This window comes from Carassius carassius, chromosome 17, assembly GCF_963082965.1.
Source record: "Carassius carassius chromosome 17, fCarCar2.1, whole genome shotgun sequence".
In the NCBI taxonomy this organism is placed as follows: domain Eukaryota; kingdom Metazoa; phylum Chordata; class Actinopteri; order Cypriniformes; family Cyprinidae; genus Carassius; species Carassius carassius.
The window spans coordinates 29,349,874-29,369,603 of record NC_081771.1 but is presented as its reverse complement, the minus strand read 5'-3'; the positions used below and the strand labels follow the sequence as shown (position 1 = coordinate 29,369,603).

General features: G+C 45.6%; 1 protein-coding gene across 1 annotated transcript in view; it reads left to right on the top strand.

Moving 5' to 3' along the window:
• LOC132161558 (B-cell lymphoma/leukemia 11A-like) overlaps positions 1 to 19,730 on the top strand; it is a 33,223-nt gene that overhangs the window by 969 nt on the left and 12,524 nt on the right. The window contains exon 2 of the mRNA XM_059571692.1: positions 1,716 to 2,051. Coding sequence (XP_059427675.1) covers positions 1,716 to 2,051 — 336 coding nt within the window. The remainder of the gene's footprint in view (positions 1 to 1,715; positions 2,052 to 19,730) is intronic.

Below are 19,730 nucleotides of genomic sequence, written 5' to 3'. Positions count from 1 at the left end.
GGTTCCACGATTTGTAAGAATTGAAACGGGAATATAAATAACGAAGGTTTGTTATTCAGTGAAAGAAGGTTTGCTATTAAGTGAAACACGACTTATGTTCGTTTTATCCTTGGCATTGGATATACAAAGCTGGTTTTATGCATCGATCATGTCAAACCTGTTAGAACCCCACCGGCGACGCTCTCAAAGCACCTCAAGTGTTGCGCGTCAAAACATAAAGGCCATTAGAAATGAGAAAATCTACATGCACTCCATGGGAAGTTTACACTTGATCTATTAGTGTTTAGTTTTGTGCCTTTATTTAAATCGCGTTTGAACGTGTTCTAAGAGCACCGGTAAGCTTCGCGTAACACGAGATGCAATGTGTATCCGCTAGGGGGCAGAAAATTAACAAGTGATGGTCAATTCAAGATGAGAGACACTACTAGCTGAACTTGAACTTGAGCCCAGCCTTCTCTCGTTTATTAAGTGTACCCAGACATTTCCTATTCTATATACATTTACAGTGTTTTTTTTATGAAACCATTGGTTTAAGGACATGTGGATCAATAAACAAACCATGTCAGAGATGATAAAAAGCGAGAAATCCGTTTAAGATCTTGTTTAAAACACATGTGCCATGCGCTTAGATATGTAATCTTTGTATGCATGTTGATTAAAAATGGTTTTAAACGCTAAGAAAGTATTGAAATACCTTCCTTTTATACACAAGGATATATATATATATATATATATATATATATATATATATTTTTTTTTTTTACATATTCAGATTAAAAACTGATGTCGTTTACCCATATGTATTTTTGGTCATTGTGTTTATCATGTTGAAAAAAGTATAAAATATTAAATCATTTGAAATAATCTCAAACAGTTTAACAGTGGTAGTGATTTCGATGTTTTATTTTCCAAATGCCATGTTTGCAAAATCTGAAGCTTCATAAGAGGTTTGAATTACACCTGTTTGTCCAGTGCACGGTCTGATCCGAGGCTTTGTTCCAGTTCATAATGATAACACAGAACTGTGCATCTTCCAAGCATGGCTTGAAAGAAGAAAAAAAAGCTGTAAAAGAGGATTGATTATGGTTTTAGTCTTTATAAGAAACTCACATATTGTCGCCCCCACCTTTTGTCCCACATGACCTGAAACAGAATTAGGGTTACCCTACCACCGATGGCAACAATCGCCCTCAGCCCAGTTCAGACACGTGATGTGGTTTTGATTGCTCTTTCATATGCTCTCTCCTTCTGGGAACTACCCCACATACTCCCCTCAATAGCTAACCTCAGTTCAGAGGATTCCAGCACTTTTAACTAAATGGGTTCCAATCATCTTGAAGTCAAATTAGAATTTATTTTTTGATTCTCTGAGGTGTTGGGTTCATTAAGAAGTGAGATTGGCAGGATAATGAACAGGGTCATGCAACTAAAGTGGGCAACCCCCTCCTCTTTACCATTACTGGGAAACCACTGTTTTTCTCTCTGTCTTTGGTTTCTCAACTTCTCTGCATCTGTGTTACATGGACTGTCAGTATTCCTCTTTTAGTTTTAATTTTTTAACACCTCTTCCATTTATATAGAAATTCATCTAATTATCACTTATGGAACATATATAATTAGCACTTATCAAGTCATTAACAGGTTTCACTATGGATATTACAGGAGGTTGTTCTTCTATCTCTCACACGTCCCTTTCTCCATTTCTCCTTCCATAGCTGAGCCCGTGACGGCAGGTATCCCAGAGGACGGGGAAAGCCATCCCGGATCGGAACCATCCACCCCTAAGGGGGACCAGGACCTCCTCACCTGTGGTCAGTGCCACTCTAGGTTTCCTCTGGCTGACATCCTGGTGTTCATTGAGCACAAACGCAGGCAGTGTCAAGGGCACCTATGCATGGACAAAGGTTCAGACCTGTCACCGTCGCCTCCACCCTCAGGTCTGCGGCGAGCCTGCTTTCCAGTGGAGGTGGCAGTTCAAGTTTCGCCCCATGAAGAGGAGCATTTAGCCTCCACGCCGCATGGATTACGACCCAAGCAGGAGAATTTAACAGGTAGAGTACCAGATGTTTGGGCTGGAGAAAATCTACGACAGAGTTTGCAAAGTCGAAACTTCTAATTGGCAGGGCTTGACGGATAACACATTTCTACCGATAGCTCATGGTTTTAAAGCTTTCCCACTTTCCAAGTTTGGTCCATTTCAGGAAGAAAAAAAGTACTTGACTATATAGTAGATCAAAATAGTGTTCTTGCTCTCAGTATGAATGGACATTCTCTCAGTTCTCTCATGTGGCTTTCGCAGATGTTGCTGCGTTTAGTGTGGTTTTCACAAGGTCATATCTCACTCCAGTAAGTGTATAGCTGCAGATTGGTACATTCATGCTGATATAAAAGAAAAGAAAATCATTTTCAGCTGTCCAAGACAAGGCCTGCCATAGACTGTTAGTGATTCTAGTCATTTTTAGAATTATGAGAGAGCGTTGCCCTTTGCGCTGACCGCAACGTATCCGGAAAGAAGAAAAATACGCAACACATATTATGGTATTATGTAGCAGTTATGCATTTACAGTACCTCTGCTAGTATGCCAATTAATATTTTAGGCTTGCACTTTAAAATTGTTTCCACTGGGATGCTGTTATCAGCTGGGATTGTGTGCAGATAATTATTTTTTTATTTGTTTTATTTTTTATTACGATTGCATTATACATTTTGCAAGTTGCTGTTTGTCTTGGGGTTATATGAGGATGATGTATTTTTTTTTCTTTTACATTTGATGGATTTAAAAGGTATGGAGATGTCACAAGGTGACGATCTTTAGGGGCGGAACCAAAATTCGGGAAGTTTGGTTCCGCCCGGAAGCGTTTCCGCCCGGACCGGAAAAACAGAACACCGGAACTTCCGGTAGCGCCGTAAGAAGGAAAATCAGGGAATTCGATGCACCTGTGCCTAGTTAGGGACAGCGGTTGGTGATTGGAGGATACGCTGGACAAGGCAGTACTTAAGGCCAAGTTATTTCCCAGTCTGGGAAGCTCTTTTTGGTGTGTGTGAAGCACTGGGTTGTGCCCGTCTTGGTACGCTGCTGGTAGCTGTCTAACTCTCTCTCTCCCTCAGGCTGGAATTGTATGATTGTGAAGACATCGCGAACCTTAAAGGTTGAGAAGTGAACAGATTATACGGCGAACTGAGACGACGTGAAAAAGGGGATTGGAAGTGGCATTGATGTGAGTACTAAGAGCCAGTCGAAAGTGCCCTGTATATTGACCTGGCGTTGTGTAGATCTCTCCAGGAGGAGGAGGGCGGCCCTACCCCTAATATAGTGTGGTGGGAGAGCCGAAGGAATACTTATTGAAGTAGTCACAACGACGACATCACTAGCTAGGCCGCATATTCCATCGCCAGATCCGAACCAAGCGAAGTGAAGGAAGACGGGTGTCCTTTCCGTACACTGAGTGTGGTGGGTGAGTCTTCGTGCTGTGAAAACCTATAATTTTGACGTGGTGCTGTATATTGCTGTGGGCTGCTGTGTATTGCCGTGTGTCCTGTCAGATAAACCCCCGCCTTCCCGCACTTCGGCGTGGGAGGACAAGGAGATTGCTGGTCCTAGCCTAGTTCAGTACAGTATATGTTGTGAGCGTGCTTCAGATCTCCGGAGATAGCACGGTACGCTGTGTCCAGCCCAGAGGTGAAAGCCATCCAAAGCAGAGTAACTGTGTTTTGTGTCCAAGTTGATACCTGTGGAGAGGAAAGGAAAGAGAGTGAGTAACACAAGGAGAAACAGAGGAAACCTGTACTTACAGTGCGCTGTGTTCAGCCCAGAGGTGAGAGCCATTCAAAGCAAACTAACGGTGCTATTGTGCCCAAGTTGATATCTGTGGAGAGAAAAGGAGAGAGAGGAAATAACACGAGGAGGAATAGAGCGAACCCTGTACTTACAGTACGCTGTGTCCAGCCCAGAGGTGAGAGCCATTTAAAGCAAACTAACTGTGCTATTGTGCCCAAGTTGATACCTGTGGAGAGAAAAGGAGAGAGAGGTGAATAACACGAGGAGGAATAGAGCGAACCCTGTACTTACAGTACGCTGTGTCCAGCCCAGAGGTGAGAGCCGTTCAAAGCAAACTAACTGTGCTATTGTGCCCAAGTTGATACCTGTGGAGAGAAAAAGAGAGAGAGAGTGAATAACACGAGGAGGAATAGAGCGAACCCTGTACTTACAGTACGCTGTGTCCAGCCCAGAGGTGAGAGCCATTCAAAGCAAACTAACTGTGCTATTGTGCCCAAGTTGATACCTGTGGAGAGAAAAGGAGAGAGAGTGGGTAACACGAGGAGAGACTGAGGAAACCTGTACTTACGCCGCTGCCTGTGGAGAAAGAGAAAGCGAGTGAGCACCCAAGGAACGAACTGTGTGACCCAGTACTTACTGTGAGCTGTAATCAGCGAAGAGGTGAGAGCAGAACCAAGCTGAACTAACTGTGCCTGTGTGTCCCAGCCGTTGCCTGTGGAGAAAGAGAAAGCGAGTGAGCACCCAAGGAACGAACTGTGTGAACCAGTACTTACTGTGAGCTGTAATCAGCGAAGAGGTGAGAGCAAAACCAAGCTGAATTAACTGTGCCTGTGTGTCCCAGCCGTTGCCTGTGGAGAAAGAGAAAGAGCCCGTTGCCTGTGGAGGAAGAGAAAGAGAGTGAGCACCTCGAGAACGAACTGTGTGAACCAGTACTTACCGTGAGCTGTATTCAGCGAAGAGGAGGAAGAAGGAGGGCGCTACGGATACCTAAGACTCAGGCCGGGGCCCGAGTCCCACGCCCCGGATCCCCGTGGCCCCCTTGCTCCCTGACCTCTTCCCGGCCATAGCCCATCTGGAGGGCCGAGTCAGAGTTTAGTTTTAATTGCCCTTTCCCTATTCCCCAAGCTATTTTTAGATATTTAAATAAAGATTGTTTTATCACTTACTTGTTCTCGTGTTGTTTGGCCATTGGGTCGGGTTTGGGGACCTCCTCGAGGTGGAAGTTGAGAAGGGGTGTGGCTTAGTTAAAGCATAGCCAGCCCCTGGGTGTGACAGATTTGGCGTAGTCAGCAGGATTTCCACCTCGAGTTGAGTAACCAAGGTCGTCCAATGACCGACAACGCGGGGCTTTCAGCCCAACCCCGTGCCATGCCCGTTTTTATGGGGAGCCCCTGGATTCAAAAATATGGGGGGACAGAATCCGAGGTACGATTGTCTGAATGGAAGGCTCAACTAGAGTACTTGGCCGACCTACAGGGCCTTAGTGCAGCCCAGCGGCTTCAATTTGTGTTAAACTCCCTGGATGGAGAAGCGCGGCGAGAGGTGCATGCCGCCCCCGAAGCCGTTAGAGCCAACGCCCAAACCGTGTTCCAGTTCCTCACTGAACAGTATGGTGACCACACCCCCGTAGCTGTCCTTCGCTCCCAGTTCTTCAATTGTAAGCAGGGCCCCCGCCAACCGATTAGAGCTTTCGCCCTGAGGTTGCGAGAGCAATTCGCCCGACTACAGACCCGTCGGGACCACGGGTTGGGAGATGGAGAGACTCTATTGCGGGACCAGTTTCTTCTGGGGTTGAAGGAGGGTCCGGTGAGACAGAGCCTACGTATCCAGTTTCGAAGGGATCCGGGTCTTACGTTCGAAGATCTGAAGAAAGAGGCACTGGCCCTGGAAGGTGATGAGACTGAGGTGAGTGGTTCCCCAGTGTGTGCGGTTGTCAGTGAAGTAGCACCAGCACAACCCGGAGGCCCTGACTGGAAGCAAGCACTGAAGGCTGAACTTTTGAAAGATGTCCGCGATCAGATGTCTGAACTGTCTAAAGCCCTCGTAGGAGAATTGCGCCAAGGACGGGCGCGGGAGGAACCACGGCCGGCGCCCCGAGACCGAGTGTACTCAGAGGGAGGCCGAGAGCCGTTCAGGCGCCCGAACCACTTTAACCGGCCCCGTTTCGAATGGGACGAGCAAGGGCGACCCATCTGTAACCGCTGTGGCAAACCAGGTCACTATAGCCGTCAGTGTGGGCCCCGCAGGGCGTCAGAAGGGGGTTTTTAGGTCGGCCGGCCACTGTGGGTCGTGTGGCCGGGACCCCTCGAGAAGACCCTGGAAGAGGATATGGCTCTAGGAGCCAGATGATTGGGCGTAGCCCCGTGGCGAAGGTGAGAGTGTGCGGCAAGGAGATTCAATGCCTGGTAGACACAGGCTCCCAAGTGACGTTGTTTGCTGAGAGTTTATCCGAAGAAGTGTTTGGGAAACAAGGGGCACCAGGGGCGGAGGCCCCCTGGCTTACTCTGAAGGGCGCAAACGGCCTCGACATCCCATATATTGGCTACCGATTGACGGACCTAGAGGTTCACGGAGTGATGGTCCCCCAGAAAGGTGTGATTATCGTGCAAGACCATTGTCTGGGTGCACATCGAGCCCTGTTGGGCATGAATGTCCTCGCTGATTGCTGGGAAGAGCTATTTCGGGCTAGGCCCGTATCGAAGATACCACCTGCAGAGAGGCCCAAGTGGGAGTGTGTGGTAGCTGACTGTCGAAGGGTGCAAATGAGCCAAGTCCGCAGGGAACAGGAAGAGGTAGGAAGAGTGATGTGTCGTTTTGCTTTGTCTGTCCCCGCAAAAAGTGAGGCTGTTGTGTGGGCGCGAGTACCGCCCCGAAGAGCGGGCCCAGAAGAGTGGGTGCTGGTGGAGCCCCATGTGGATTGTCCACAAGTGGAAGTGGCACGAGGATTATCGACGGTCCGGCGGGGGAGAGTCCCCGTGAGGATACGGAATGTACATCCATACGCGGTGCAACTACATCGGCACCAACGATTAGCCCGTCTGACAACGGTTACATCCCACCAAGTAAGGGAAGAGAGGGATATTAGTTTTCGTCAGGTGTGCCCCACTGTCATCGAGGTGGCCCTGACGCAAGTAGACACCCCATGGGGTGGTATGGAGAGGAGTGTGCCGAGCCACCTGGCGGGTGAGTCGTTACAAGGGGAGGATTTAGAGCAAGCACAGACACAGAAGTTACAGGCCCTCCTTCGGAGATGGCAGCATGTGTTCGCCACCCACGACGAAGACTACGGATGCACCCAGGTGGTACAACATCATATACCTACCGGGGATGCAGGGCCCAGCCGGGAGAGGTATCGCCCAATTCCGCCCACTTTGTATACCGAGGTACGTACACTCCTGCAAGGCATGCTGAAGCAAGGAGTTGTTAGGGAAAGCAGCAGCCCGTGGGCGGCCCCCATAGTGCTGGTGCAAAAGAAGACGGGGGCTTGGAGATTCTGCGTGGACTACCGTAAGCTGAACCTCGTGACTAAGAAAGACGCTTTCCCTTTGCCACGGATCGAAGATTCGCTTGCCAGCCTCACGCAGTCGGCATGGTACTCTACCCTAGATTTGGCCAGTGGCTACTGGCAGGTGCAGGTGGCCGAAGCAGACCGGGAGAAGACTGCCTTTACAACCCCGTTTGGACTATTTGAATGGGACCGGATGCCTTTCGGGCTCTGTAACGCTCCGGCCACCTTCCAGCGGCTGATGCAGCGGTGCTTGGGAGGTCAGTTAATGGAGTCAGTATTAGTTTACCTGGATGATGTGATTGTCTACTCCCCAGATTTTGATTCACACCTGAGGCACCTCGAGGAAGTCTTTCGGGCCATGGAGAAGTACGGATTGAAACTACAGCCCAATAAGTGTCACTTACTACGGAGAGAAGTCAACTTTCTGGGCCACGTGGTCAGTGCGGCTGGAGTGTCCGTCGATCCTGGAAAGGTATCGGCCGTGAAGGACTGGAAGGCCCCGAGGACAGTGAGGCAAGTGCGATCCTTTTTAGGATTTGTGGGATACTATCGGCGTTTCATAAAGGACTTTTCAAAAATTGCTAAACCCCTTAATCAGTTGCTGGTTGGCACAGGTCGTAACCGGGCCCGGGGGTCGCCCAACGTAGACTGGGATGCAAATTGTGAGTCGGCGTTCCAGACATTGAAGCAGGAGCTGCTACAGGCCCCTATCTTGGCATACGCAGATTTCACAAAACCATTCCTTTTGTATACAGATGCCAGCAATCTCGGGCTGGGAGCGGTGTTGGCTCAACGGCAGGACGGAGTTGAGAGGGTCATCGCGTACGCCAGCCGGAGCCTCCACCCAGCCGAGAGGAACGATGCGAACTATAGTTCTTTCAAATTGGAGCTGCTGGCGTTGAAGTGGGCCCTAAGTGAGAAATTTAAAGACTACCTCTGGGGTGCCAAGGTGACGATCATTACAGACAATAACCCATTAGTACACTTACAGACGGCGAAGCTGGGAGCCGTGGAGCAGCGGTGGGTGGCCCAACTGGCCAACTTTGACTATCAACTACAGTACCGACCAGGGCGTGAACACACGAACGCGGACGTCCTCTCAAGGCTGCCCGAAGCGGAAAGCCCCGGAGGGGCCAGCCCGGAGGAGGGCTATATGGTAGGAGCAGTAGAGGCACCAGGCAGTAGACAAGAGGCCGTGCCTGAGAACTGGGGATGGGATCCCCGTCGGTGGAGGGAGAGACAGGCCAGGGATCAAGATGTGCGGCTGGTAAGAGAATGGCTGGAACAGGGCCGACGGCTGACGCCAGCGGAGAGGTTAGCCCAGACGGATACTGGGAGGAGGCTGCTGGGGCAATGGGACAGGCTGGAGCTGAGAGATGGCGTTTTGTGCAGAAGGGTCAGTGACCCGAAGTTGGGCGAAGAAGTACGCCAGATCGTGGTACCCGCAGATGAGGTAACGGCTTTAGTTTCGGCGTACCACAACCAGTTGGGGCATCAGGGACAGGAGAGGACCGTGTCCCTGCTTAGGAGATTCTTCTTTTGGCCCGGGCTAGAGGCATCGGTGCACGCCCTAATTCAAGCTTGCCCGAGATGCATATTGTTTAAGTCCAGACGGGAGGTCCGAGCGCCAATGGTACCCATCCATGCGAAGGCCCCCCTTCATATCATGGCTATGGACTTCTTGACACTGGGCCGACCACGAGATCGCTACCAGAACATCTTGGTAATAACGGATTTGTTCACAAAGTACGCTTGGGCTATCCCCACCCTCGACCAGACTGCAACCACCACCGCTACAGTTTTATGGCGGGCCGTCTTCCAGACGTTCGGATGCCCGGAGTTTCTGCACTCCGATCAAGGAGCCAACTTTGAGTCCAGGGTAATTAGAGAACTATGCCAGTTGTACGGTTGCACGAAAACTCACACCACTTCGTATCATCCTCAGGGGAACGGCGGCTGTGAGAGATTCAATCAGACCCTATTGGGGCTGCTGGGGACCTTGGACCAACAACGGCAGGACGATTGGGTGAGTGCCTTGCCAAACCTCCTACAGGCCTATAACAACAGTATACATAGTACTACGGGTTACGCTCCCACTTACCTGATGTTTGGCAGACACATACGAATGCCTACTGACCTGGTCCTAGGAGTGATAGCCGACCAAGAGGAAGCAAGTGTAACGGAGTGGGTGGGGCGCCATCACCAGCGCTTGCATTTCGCCTACGAGCAGGTGTCGAAAAGGATACAGACGGCAGGAGAGAAAAGTAAGCGGTTGTATGATCGGACTGCTAGAGAAGCCCCTCTACTGCCAGGAGAGAGGGTGTTGGTGAGAGATAATCGGCGGCAGGGGAAGGGGAAACTGAGTGACCGTTGGGAGGCCACCCCTTATGTAGTCTGCCGGCAGCAGAGGCCGGGGCAGCCGGTCTATACCATCCGGCCAGAAGGGAAGTCAGGCCCCGACCGTGTGGTGCACCGGAACATGATTCGCCCATGCCCTAACTACCCTGAAGCCGTGGAAGAAGTCCCCACGGAACCTGTACCAGCGGCCCCCTGGATTGAAGGTTGGGCTGTGGTACCAGGGAGACCCGTGGTGGCACCACCCCCGATCGCCCCGAGAGAACCAGAAGCAGCCCCTGAACAAGCTGAGCCCGATTCACCAGTGAGACGATCCCGGCGAGAGAACCGAGGCCGACCCCCTGCCCGCTATGGGGAGTGGACAGCCCGAGGACGTTCTAGGGACTAGAACGGATTGGCGGGGGAGGATGTCACAAGGTGACGATCTTTAGGGGCGGAACCAAAATTCGGGAAGTTTGGTTCCGCCCGGAAGCGTTTCCGCCCGGACCGGAAAAACAGAACACCGGAACTTCCGGTAGCGCCGTAAGAAGGAAAATCAGGGAATTCGATGCACCTGTGCCTAGTTAGGGACAGCGGTTGGTGATTGGAGGATACGCTGGACAAGGCAGTACTTAAGGCCAAGTTATTTCCCAGTCTGGGAAGCTCTTTTTGGTGTGTGTGAAGCACTGGGTTGTGCCCGTCTTGGTACGCTGCTGGTAGCTGTCTAACTCTCTCTCTCCCTCAGGCTGGAATTGTATGATTGTGAAGACATCGCGAACCTTAAAGGTTGAGAAGTGAACAGATTATACGGCGAACTGAGACGACGTGAAAAAGGGGATTGGAAGTGGCATTGATGTGAGTACTAAGAGCCAGTCGAAAGTGCCCTGTATATTGACCTGGCGTTGTGTAGATCTCTCCAGGAGGAGGAGGGCGGCCCTACCCCTAATATAGTGTGGTGGGAGAGCCGAAGGAATACTTATTGAAGTAGTCACAACGACGACATCACTAGCTAGGCCGCATATTCCATCGCCAGATCCGAACCAAGCGAAGTGAAGGAAGACGGGTGTCCTTTCCGTACACTGAGTGTGGTGGGTGAGTCTTCGTGCTGTGAAAACCTATAATTTTGACGTGGTGCTGTATATTGCTGTGGGCTGCTGTGTATTGCCGTGTGTCCTGTCAGATAAACCCCCGCCTTCCCGCACTTCGGCGTGGGAGGACAAGGAGATTGCTGGTCCTAGCCTAGTTCAGTACAGTATATGTTGTGAGCGTGCTTCAGATCTCCGGAGATAGCACGGTACGCTGTGTCCAGCCCAGAGGTGAAAGCCATCCAAAGCAGAGTAACTGTGTTTTGTGTCCAAGTTGATACCTGTGGAGAGGAAAGGAAAGAGAGTGAGTAACACAAGGAGAAACAGAGGAAACCTGTACTTACAGTGCGCTGTGTTCAGCCCAGAGGTGAGAGCCATTCAAAGCAAACTAACGGTGCTATTGTGCCCAAGTTGATATCTGTGGAGAGAAAAGGAGAGAGAGGAAATAACACGAGGAGGAATAGAGCGAACCCTGTACTTACAGTACGCTGTGTCCAGCCCAGAGGTGAGAGCCATTTAAAGCAAACTAACTGTGCTATTGTGCCCAAGTTGATACCTGTGGAGAGAAAAGGAGAGAGAGGTGAATAACACGAGGAGGAATAGAGCGAACCCTGTACTTACAGTACGCTGTGTCCAGCCCAGAGGTGAGAGCCGTTCAAAGCAAACTAACTGTGCTATTGTGCCCAAGTTGATACCTGTGGAGAGAAAAAGAGAGAGAGAGTGAATAACACGAGGAGGAATAGAGCGAACCCTGTACTTACAGTACGCTGTGTCCAGCCCAGAGGTGAGAGCCATTCAAAGCAAACTAACTGTGCTATTGTGCCCAAGTTGATACCTGTGGAGAGAAAAGGAGAGAGAGTGGGTAACACGAGGAGAGACTGAGGAAACCTGTACTTACGCCGCTGCCTGTGGAGAAAGAGAAAGCGAGTGAGCACCCAAGGAACGAACTGTGTGACCCAGTACTTACTGTGAGCTGTAATCAGCGAAGAGGTGAGAGCAGAACCAAGCTGAACTAACTGTGCCTGTGTGTCCCAGCCGTTGCCTGTGGAGAAAGAGAAAGCGAGTGAGCACCCAAGGAACGAACTGTGTGAACCAGTACTTACTGTGAGCTGTAATCAGCGAAGAGGTGAGAGCAAAACCAAGCTGAATTAACTGTGCCTGTGTGTCCCAGCCGTTGCCTGTGGAGAAAGAGAAAGAGCCCGTTGCCTGTGGAGGAAGAGAAAGAGAGTGAGCACCTCGAGAACGAACTGTGTGAACCAGTACTTACCGTGAGCTGTATTCAGCGAAGAGGAGGAAGAAGGAGGGCGCTACGGATACCTAAGACTCAGGCCGGGGCCCGAGTCCCACGCCCCGGATCCCCGTGGCCCCCTTGCTCCCTGACCTCTTCCCGGCCATAGCCCATCTGGAGGGCCGAGTCAGAGTTTAGTTTTAATTGCCCTTTCCCTATTCCCCAAGCTATTTTTAGATATTTAAATAAAGATTGTTTTATCACTTACTTGTTCTCGTGTTGTTTGGCCATTGGGTCGGGTTTGGGGACCTCCTCGAGGTGGAAGTTGAGAAGGGGTGTGGCTTAGTTAAAGCATAGCCAGCCCCTGGGTGTGACAGAGACAATTTATTTTACAGTTGGTATATTTGCATGTATACATTTTCACCAGTCGGCATGAATCCAGACCAATTTCTGATTGTGAGGTTCTGTTTATATGAAGCCTAAACATTCATATATTATCATTTACATGTATTCTGAACAAAACTTCAGCACATGCAAACCGGAGGAAGCAACTGTGATAATGTCATTAGACCTGGCATGAACATAGCCTAATTGTCCTTTCCGCCATGAGGTAAATATTCATTCTCATCCACTGACCTCACATTTGAATGACATAAAATGTATGTAAACAATATGCATCACAAGGAATTTTTTAGTTTCAGATCGAGCTCAGTCAGTCACTCGAGGTTTATACATAACAGCGTAATCTGATTGAGCAGTCAATCTGATTATAAATGTATAATTTGGGTGCATGTGTCCTACTGTAGTTACATGTTCTATAGTAATAACAGTAAATTATGCATAATTGCACGAAGCTAATCCTAAAACCCTAATCTCACCCTTCAGTAAGAACATGTTGGTGATAAATAGTACTTAATTGCATGATTAATTACATTGTATCAAGGTCAACATAAAATAAAGTGCACCCCTAAGTATTTTTTTGTACGCCTCGTAGTACTGTAACTCTCAGGACGTTCAGTGTTTTGGCCGTCCCGCTCCAGACAGGTCACCGTAACATGTCAAGCACATGCGTGATCTCCAGTCTGCGGTCGCGTCGTGCAAGCAGATGTCTGTCACAACAGATGGAATTCTGTATCGGCTGTAAATGGTGAATCCGTTAAAGGTTCACTCTTGGAGAAATTTGCATGATAAACAATTTAAGATATGCATGTGCTCACAGCAGCTTTTAATACCCCCCCTAAACAACACCCCATCACACCCCCATTTTATTCAAGTCTGAATGCCCCCAAGCAGCCAGACGATGAGCTCAGGCAATAAGCCCCTTCTGCAGACCTCCCTCCCCTGCCCCCTTATCTGCTATCTCTCTAGGGTTATTTTCTTAAGTACATCCATGTGTAGCCATTTTCTCTGAGGCTGATATAGGTGATCCCGTCTCGTATTGTTGTTGTTCCGTCTCCTGGTCCCTACAGACTTCGGCTCTTCATCATGCAAACACAAAGAGAAGATCTTTGATGTTATATTTTATTGTGCAAATCATATTTACATTGCACGTTAACTACATGTAATTACTAAATTGCAATGAAATTGTCTCTTTCTTTTCTGTTATCCGGTGTCTTCTGGTGTTCTTGGCCTTGGAGTCTTGATATCTTTGGCGCCGGTCCACTATTCTCTTACCGGAGAGAGTTATGGATCATTAGCTGGAGGAGAGCAAGTGGAACGGGAGACAGGAAGTTTGGGGATCCCCAATAGTGCAGCTTTACCGAGGAGCTTTACAGGCTTAGCTCAAAAAAAGAAAAAATTCAGAAATGACAAATCTTTTTAATATCTCAATTTTTTTTTGTCCTACACAGCAAAGAAAATAAATGTAGCAAATTAAGACTTGTACTGAAGTCTCCTGAGAAAAAGACCCCGTTTGGCTCTAGTCGAGTTTTTAAGATCTTAACATCTTTAATTGTACTCAAAACATTTCAAATTGAATTTTTCAAGATCTAATTATATGACCTGCTATCCACATTCATATCTTAGTTTGTCTAAAATTGACTCATTGATCTCAAATATGTTTCTTTAAATTATTTTTAAGAGAAACATTTGAAACAAAGTTAATTTAATTTACAACTAAACTCATCAACATTTAAGCTTTGTGATGTTACATTTTGTTGAGTAGTTTGATGCTGAAAGTGATTGAATATTGTTACTTTAATATGTCCTAGAAAAAAGTGGCTGATTGGTTTATTTATGAGAGTCTGAGCAAGAGGGTACGTGTCTGTGTTTGTGTGTGGTTTGCTGAGCCTGTCTCGACACAACATGACAGTGCATTTGACTTGGCAGACACTGCCAAGGGGTTCCCTTTCAGTGGGCATATGGCAGGACATTGGCACAGAGCAGGCGGGAACGTGTATTGTGGTGAAGTTTATATATTTGTAGCTGACATGCCATTTCAAGAACTAACAGCAGTTTCCCGCAGTGTGACATGCATTCTATTTTGCATTTTTACATTCTTGTATAACTATTAGATATGCAGGTTTATGACCTTATTAATTGAGAAACTACATGGAATATTAGTACTATTAAAAATTCCATTTGTCACAACTAATAAATGCTTAAAGTAGCAATATAATAACATTTAAATGAAGACATTTATAGAATCTAAAATATACAGTTTGCCTTATTCATATACATATACAGTGCATTGGAGCTAATTTTGTTTGCATAATAGAGCTTACATGAAAACAACTTTATTGCCGACACATCTCGATGAGGTTTACTGACTGTTTTGGCCAGAGCTCTTTCAGCATTAAGCTATGCAATCATCAGATCTGTCAGGAGCATATGATATTCTGACTCGCCTGTGTGTGCGTTTGTGTACAGATGTGTTTGTGTGAGTGTGGCCAGCCAGCTGAACTGCAGACACTTCTATTTAGTGTTGGCTGTGGGAATACAAAACTGTGCCTGCAGCACTGTGTTGATATATTGTAGGTAATATACAATATACAGTGCATGCTTTATACTGTATTACCTTTGATTTGGCTTTATTGTTCACAAAAAAAACATCAAACATGGGTATAAAGCAATAAAAAAGTGCAAAGTAAATTAGTTATGAGAAATGGGTAAATGTGTTCTTGTGATAATATATTAAATTATTCCAAAAGGAAATATTTTACCCATTAGTGTGTTTTTTTTTTTATGATGTGCTGATCATTTAGAGAAAAATGTTTTGCTCTTCTGATTCGGGGTATTTCCGGGACAAGGTATTGTTATAACATGGCGGACTCAATACATGTGTGTGTGGTCTGCAGCTGGTGTGTCTTATCTATGTTCTATAGAATGAGATAAAGAGCCAAGAGGCCCCTCACTGTCTGAGTCTAGGGTCATGGTTCCCTGAAAGTCTCTCTCTCTCTTGTTGTCTGTCTCCATCTAGATTTTATTTTTTACCTCTTTATTCATGCTTTTGCATGCAAACTCAATTTCTTTTGGGTCAGTTGGTTGCAGCGGAGTTGAACGACATCTGTAGTTTTGCTACACTGTGAAATAGAACACATTTTGATGCAGGGAGGAAAGTCGGCATCAATGCACATCTGTAAAAATACTCAAGACTCTTAAATCAGGTTTGAGTGTTGGACTTAGACAATGAATGGGAGGGCAAATAATCATTTAATAATATGTAAAGACATCAGCAGTGTAAAGCACAATTCAAGTAGTTCTGTAAAGAGCCAGATTAATTAGTTCAATTTTTTCGAACTTGAGTATTTAATTTTGCTCTTTTACTGCAATAGAAGCACTGAAGTGGAATGTAACAAATGTTTAGTCTTTTATCTTGGGAAACATTCTCTCTCTCTCTCTCTCTCTCTCTCTCTCTGAATCTCACTGATAATATTCTGTGGCTCATTTGAATTTGAAGCTCTTCTTTAATCTTCAAAGCCTTGATTGCTTTATGAATATGCATGGTACATGCAGACTTTAGTTCATTACCTTGTTGTAAATTCTAATGACCATTAGTCCCTCTAGGTAATTGCCAATTATTTTGCATATTTGATTAGCCCATTATGAGTTCATTCAGTTGATATGCGTCAGCTGAAGAAGGACTGAGTCGCTAGAGAAATAAACAGAGCAGTGCACCATTAAAAGATTTTAAGAGTCTTTTATTCTAAGTCTCACTGTTTAAAATAGTAACTTTATATAACAATGAACACTGCATGAAATGTAAACAAACATCTTCTGGATTCCCATGTGTCAGTCATGAGCCAAGGTCATAAATGATTGATCGCTCCAAACAGAATGTAGTTGGATGAGTGCTACATGACGCCACATAATGGATTATTTAGTGTTTCTAAAACATTCTCAACCGAAAGGAGATTAAGGTAGCTTGTTGACGTGTAATTCAATGTGTGCCATGATGAATCTTTCATGTGTACATTTGGTCAACCATGATAAATTTGTTTGGGTTGAATTGCACAACTATATTATTTGAATTGGAATGTAAGACCTTTAAGTTAATTCCTTCACTGTTATTGTGAGACAGACTCACAGTACTTTTAAGAAATCAGCCACTGTGTTTCATTTTCAAGTGAGATGCACTGCAGCTGGTGGTACCTTTATCTACCCCGTCACAGGTGCTGGCTCTCCTCCGGAGCCTGACTTAACCCTGTGTCTATGTCATGGGGTGTGAGAGGAGGCCGGCAGAGACACAATGGTGGGATTGTGCTCAGGGCGGGGGCTCGGAGGCTGAGGCAGCCCTGGCTGTGGCCAAACAGGTCGGACCAGACAGCATGATAGATGGCTTTGTTTAAGGGTCCCGGGGTGGGGCCTGAACTTGAGGCACTTTGTTTATCCTGAATAGAGCGGGGGGGAAGACGCCGGAATGATCTATGTCTCGCTCGCTGAAGAGCTTTAGAGGGAAGGAGACAGGAACGGAGAGAAACATCCACGAAAAAGTGTCCAAAGCAAGTCAGGAAATCAGACAGATGGAACGAGAGATTCAGTTGAAAAATAGTTGAAGAGTACACCAAAAAAAATCTCCATTTACTCAACTGCATGTCATTCCAAAGCTTTCTGACAGACTTCACACAGCTCTCTTCTGTGTATTGAAAGTGGATGGTGACCAAAACTCTAAAACACTATAAAAGTATCATAAAAGTAGTCCTAACATACACATAACTCACATAACCTGCATGTCCTTCTAAACCCGTCTGACTGATCTTTCTGTAAAACACATTTATAGAAGCTTGGATTAATGTTCATGCTGCACCTTTTCATACATGTAATGTAAATTGTCACCAAAACTCCAAAGAGGGCAAGATATTACCATAGAAGTAGCATAAAAATAATCCATATGAATTATCAATATGATCATTTTGTGTATGTTACTCACCCTCACGTCCTTTCAAAAACCTGTCTGAATGACATTCTTCTGTCATACAAGAATATGTTTAGATTAATGTTCACGCCACTCTTTTATATACAGTGAATGTGAATGGTGACCAAAAATCCAAAATGTGCTAATAAGGTATCATAAAAATAGTCCATATAAATTATCAGTATGTTAATTTGGTGCATGCTACTCACCCACGTCTCCTTTCAAACCTGCCTTACTCTCTTCTGTAAAACCCAAATATAGAAGTTTGATGAATGTTCATGCTGGACTGTTCCATACATTAAATGGTAAACAAACTCCGATAAACAGCCAAAAAAGGACCATAAAAGTTTAATAAACTAAACACATCATTAGGATAACTTATGTAGAGCAGACTAATTTTTTTTAAGTTATTTAATGAAAATGTTGTTGCTACAACCATGGTCACTGTTCACTTTTATTAAATATTTATTGTTCATTACAGCTTGAATTGCCTGCAGTAAATGTCTCCTTTTGTGTTCTGTAAAAGAAATAAAGTTATACAGGTTTTGTTGGTATTTTTAGATGGAAATGTAACAGTAAGAAGGAATGAGGTAAGGGAAGAGAAAGTAGCTGAGGGAGAGCAGTGCTAGATGAGCATGTGTTCTTTAGGTTAACGGAGGGTCAAGTTGAGAACCGCTGGAGGGGGAAGGGCCGTCCTCTCACCCTGATGGTGGCTGTACATTTCTAGATCAACTTGGATGAGCTCCAGGTCTTTTAAATCTGACTAGACGTCATGCACACACACACACACACACACATGCAGCCCTTATACCTGCTGCTTATATTTCAAATACCACTAGGTTTGTTTTTTTGGGGGGGTCAAAGGCAAAAAGAGACGCTGACTTTTGGACTGGTTAGAACCAGTTTGCTGGACTTGTCTTCACTTGCATGCCTCTTTTGAAGACAATTCAAAAAACACATGCGTACACACCAGAAAGAAAACCTGAATGAACCTCTTTTGAGCGCGCAGGACAATGGAGAGCAGGATAGTTGAGAGATATACATTGTGAATTGGATTTGATGGGTGTCATGAAGCCGTTCACAGCTTTGTGAAAATCACACATTTGTGAAAATATCTGTTTCGCATAGAGATGGATAAATATGTTCCGTTGCACGCTCTTCACTTGTCTATCAGTTGACCCACACATTTGCATATGTATTTATGCAGATTTTTGAGGGGGCTCTCACACACAGCAGGGGTCTCTGAATGTCACGGTTTCTCAGAGTGAATTTGTGCATCTTTGTGTTCAATTCTGTTGGGTATGTCTGTGTGTAAATAGGATAGAGTACGTTGCTCTGTTTTCACAGTCTATCTGTTTTCTCAATCTTTCTGTTGATGCCTCTTTTTTACATTCTTGGTTTCAGTATGTGTGTGTATATATGTATGGTGCTCTGTAACTTTGTTTGGTAAGTGAATACTTAAGGTGTAGATGGCCTATCAATATCCACTCTGAATGTGAAGAGACGCTTGCTATACATTCACCCTGTTCTCTTTTTGCAGCCGTCCATGAATAGTTTTAGTTCTTTCACATCTCTGTTTATGTCAGATGTGATTTATTTTGTGAAAGTGTGGGTTAAACTAGCCAAGGCCATCCACATCAAGATAGAGGTCCCTCAGATGTGTTCTCCTTGTCCATTGACTTCTTCCTCCATTCTGAAGAGTTCAGGAAACAACCACTATGGTGGGGAAATTGTTTGACCTTTCACGGTTACTGCTGCTCCCTGACAGTAATGCAACTGTGGAATTACTTTTCTGAAATCATTGAGTCAAAAATCTAACCGTTTCCTTGAGTATTTGAGTTTTGCTTTTGGAAAACATATACATGTCTAGTCTATCAGCTTTGAAACTAGATACTGCACCATGACCTCTGAACTGTTGACCTAAAAATAAAAATTGTGTCACTGTTTGGTGTCACTGAGGGCAAAATCATTGGTTCTTGCTTGTCACGTGGCAAATTGAAATATATGCAGGTCAAATAAGATTACTGAGTTATGGCGGATGGGAAAGATTTCCAATGAACAAAGACTTAGTTTTTGGTCAGTCACAGAAAGCTATATTTTGCTTCAGAAAACTTGGAATCTAGCACATAATTTATATGGACTATAACTGGTGCTTGACCAATATATATATAATAAGATTTGTCATCGGAATTCTATTTGGTGAAAATACAGTGCCTAAAAATATATGCTAACAATTTCTATATTTTTAAAAATCCATAATAGAATTACTGAATCAAAAAGTTGCTATCTTAAATATTTAAAAAGTTTATTTTACAATTTTCAAGTCATTTTCAAATCTAATTATTTTAGCAAATATTACCTCCAGATATTGTGATATATATATATATATATATATATCATCGGCTTAATATCGTCCATCAGCCACCCTTCTTTGTAAGATTTC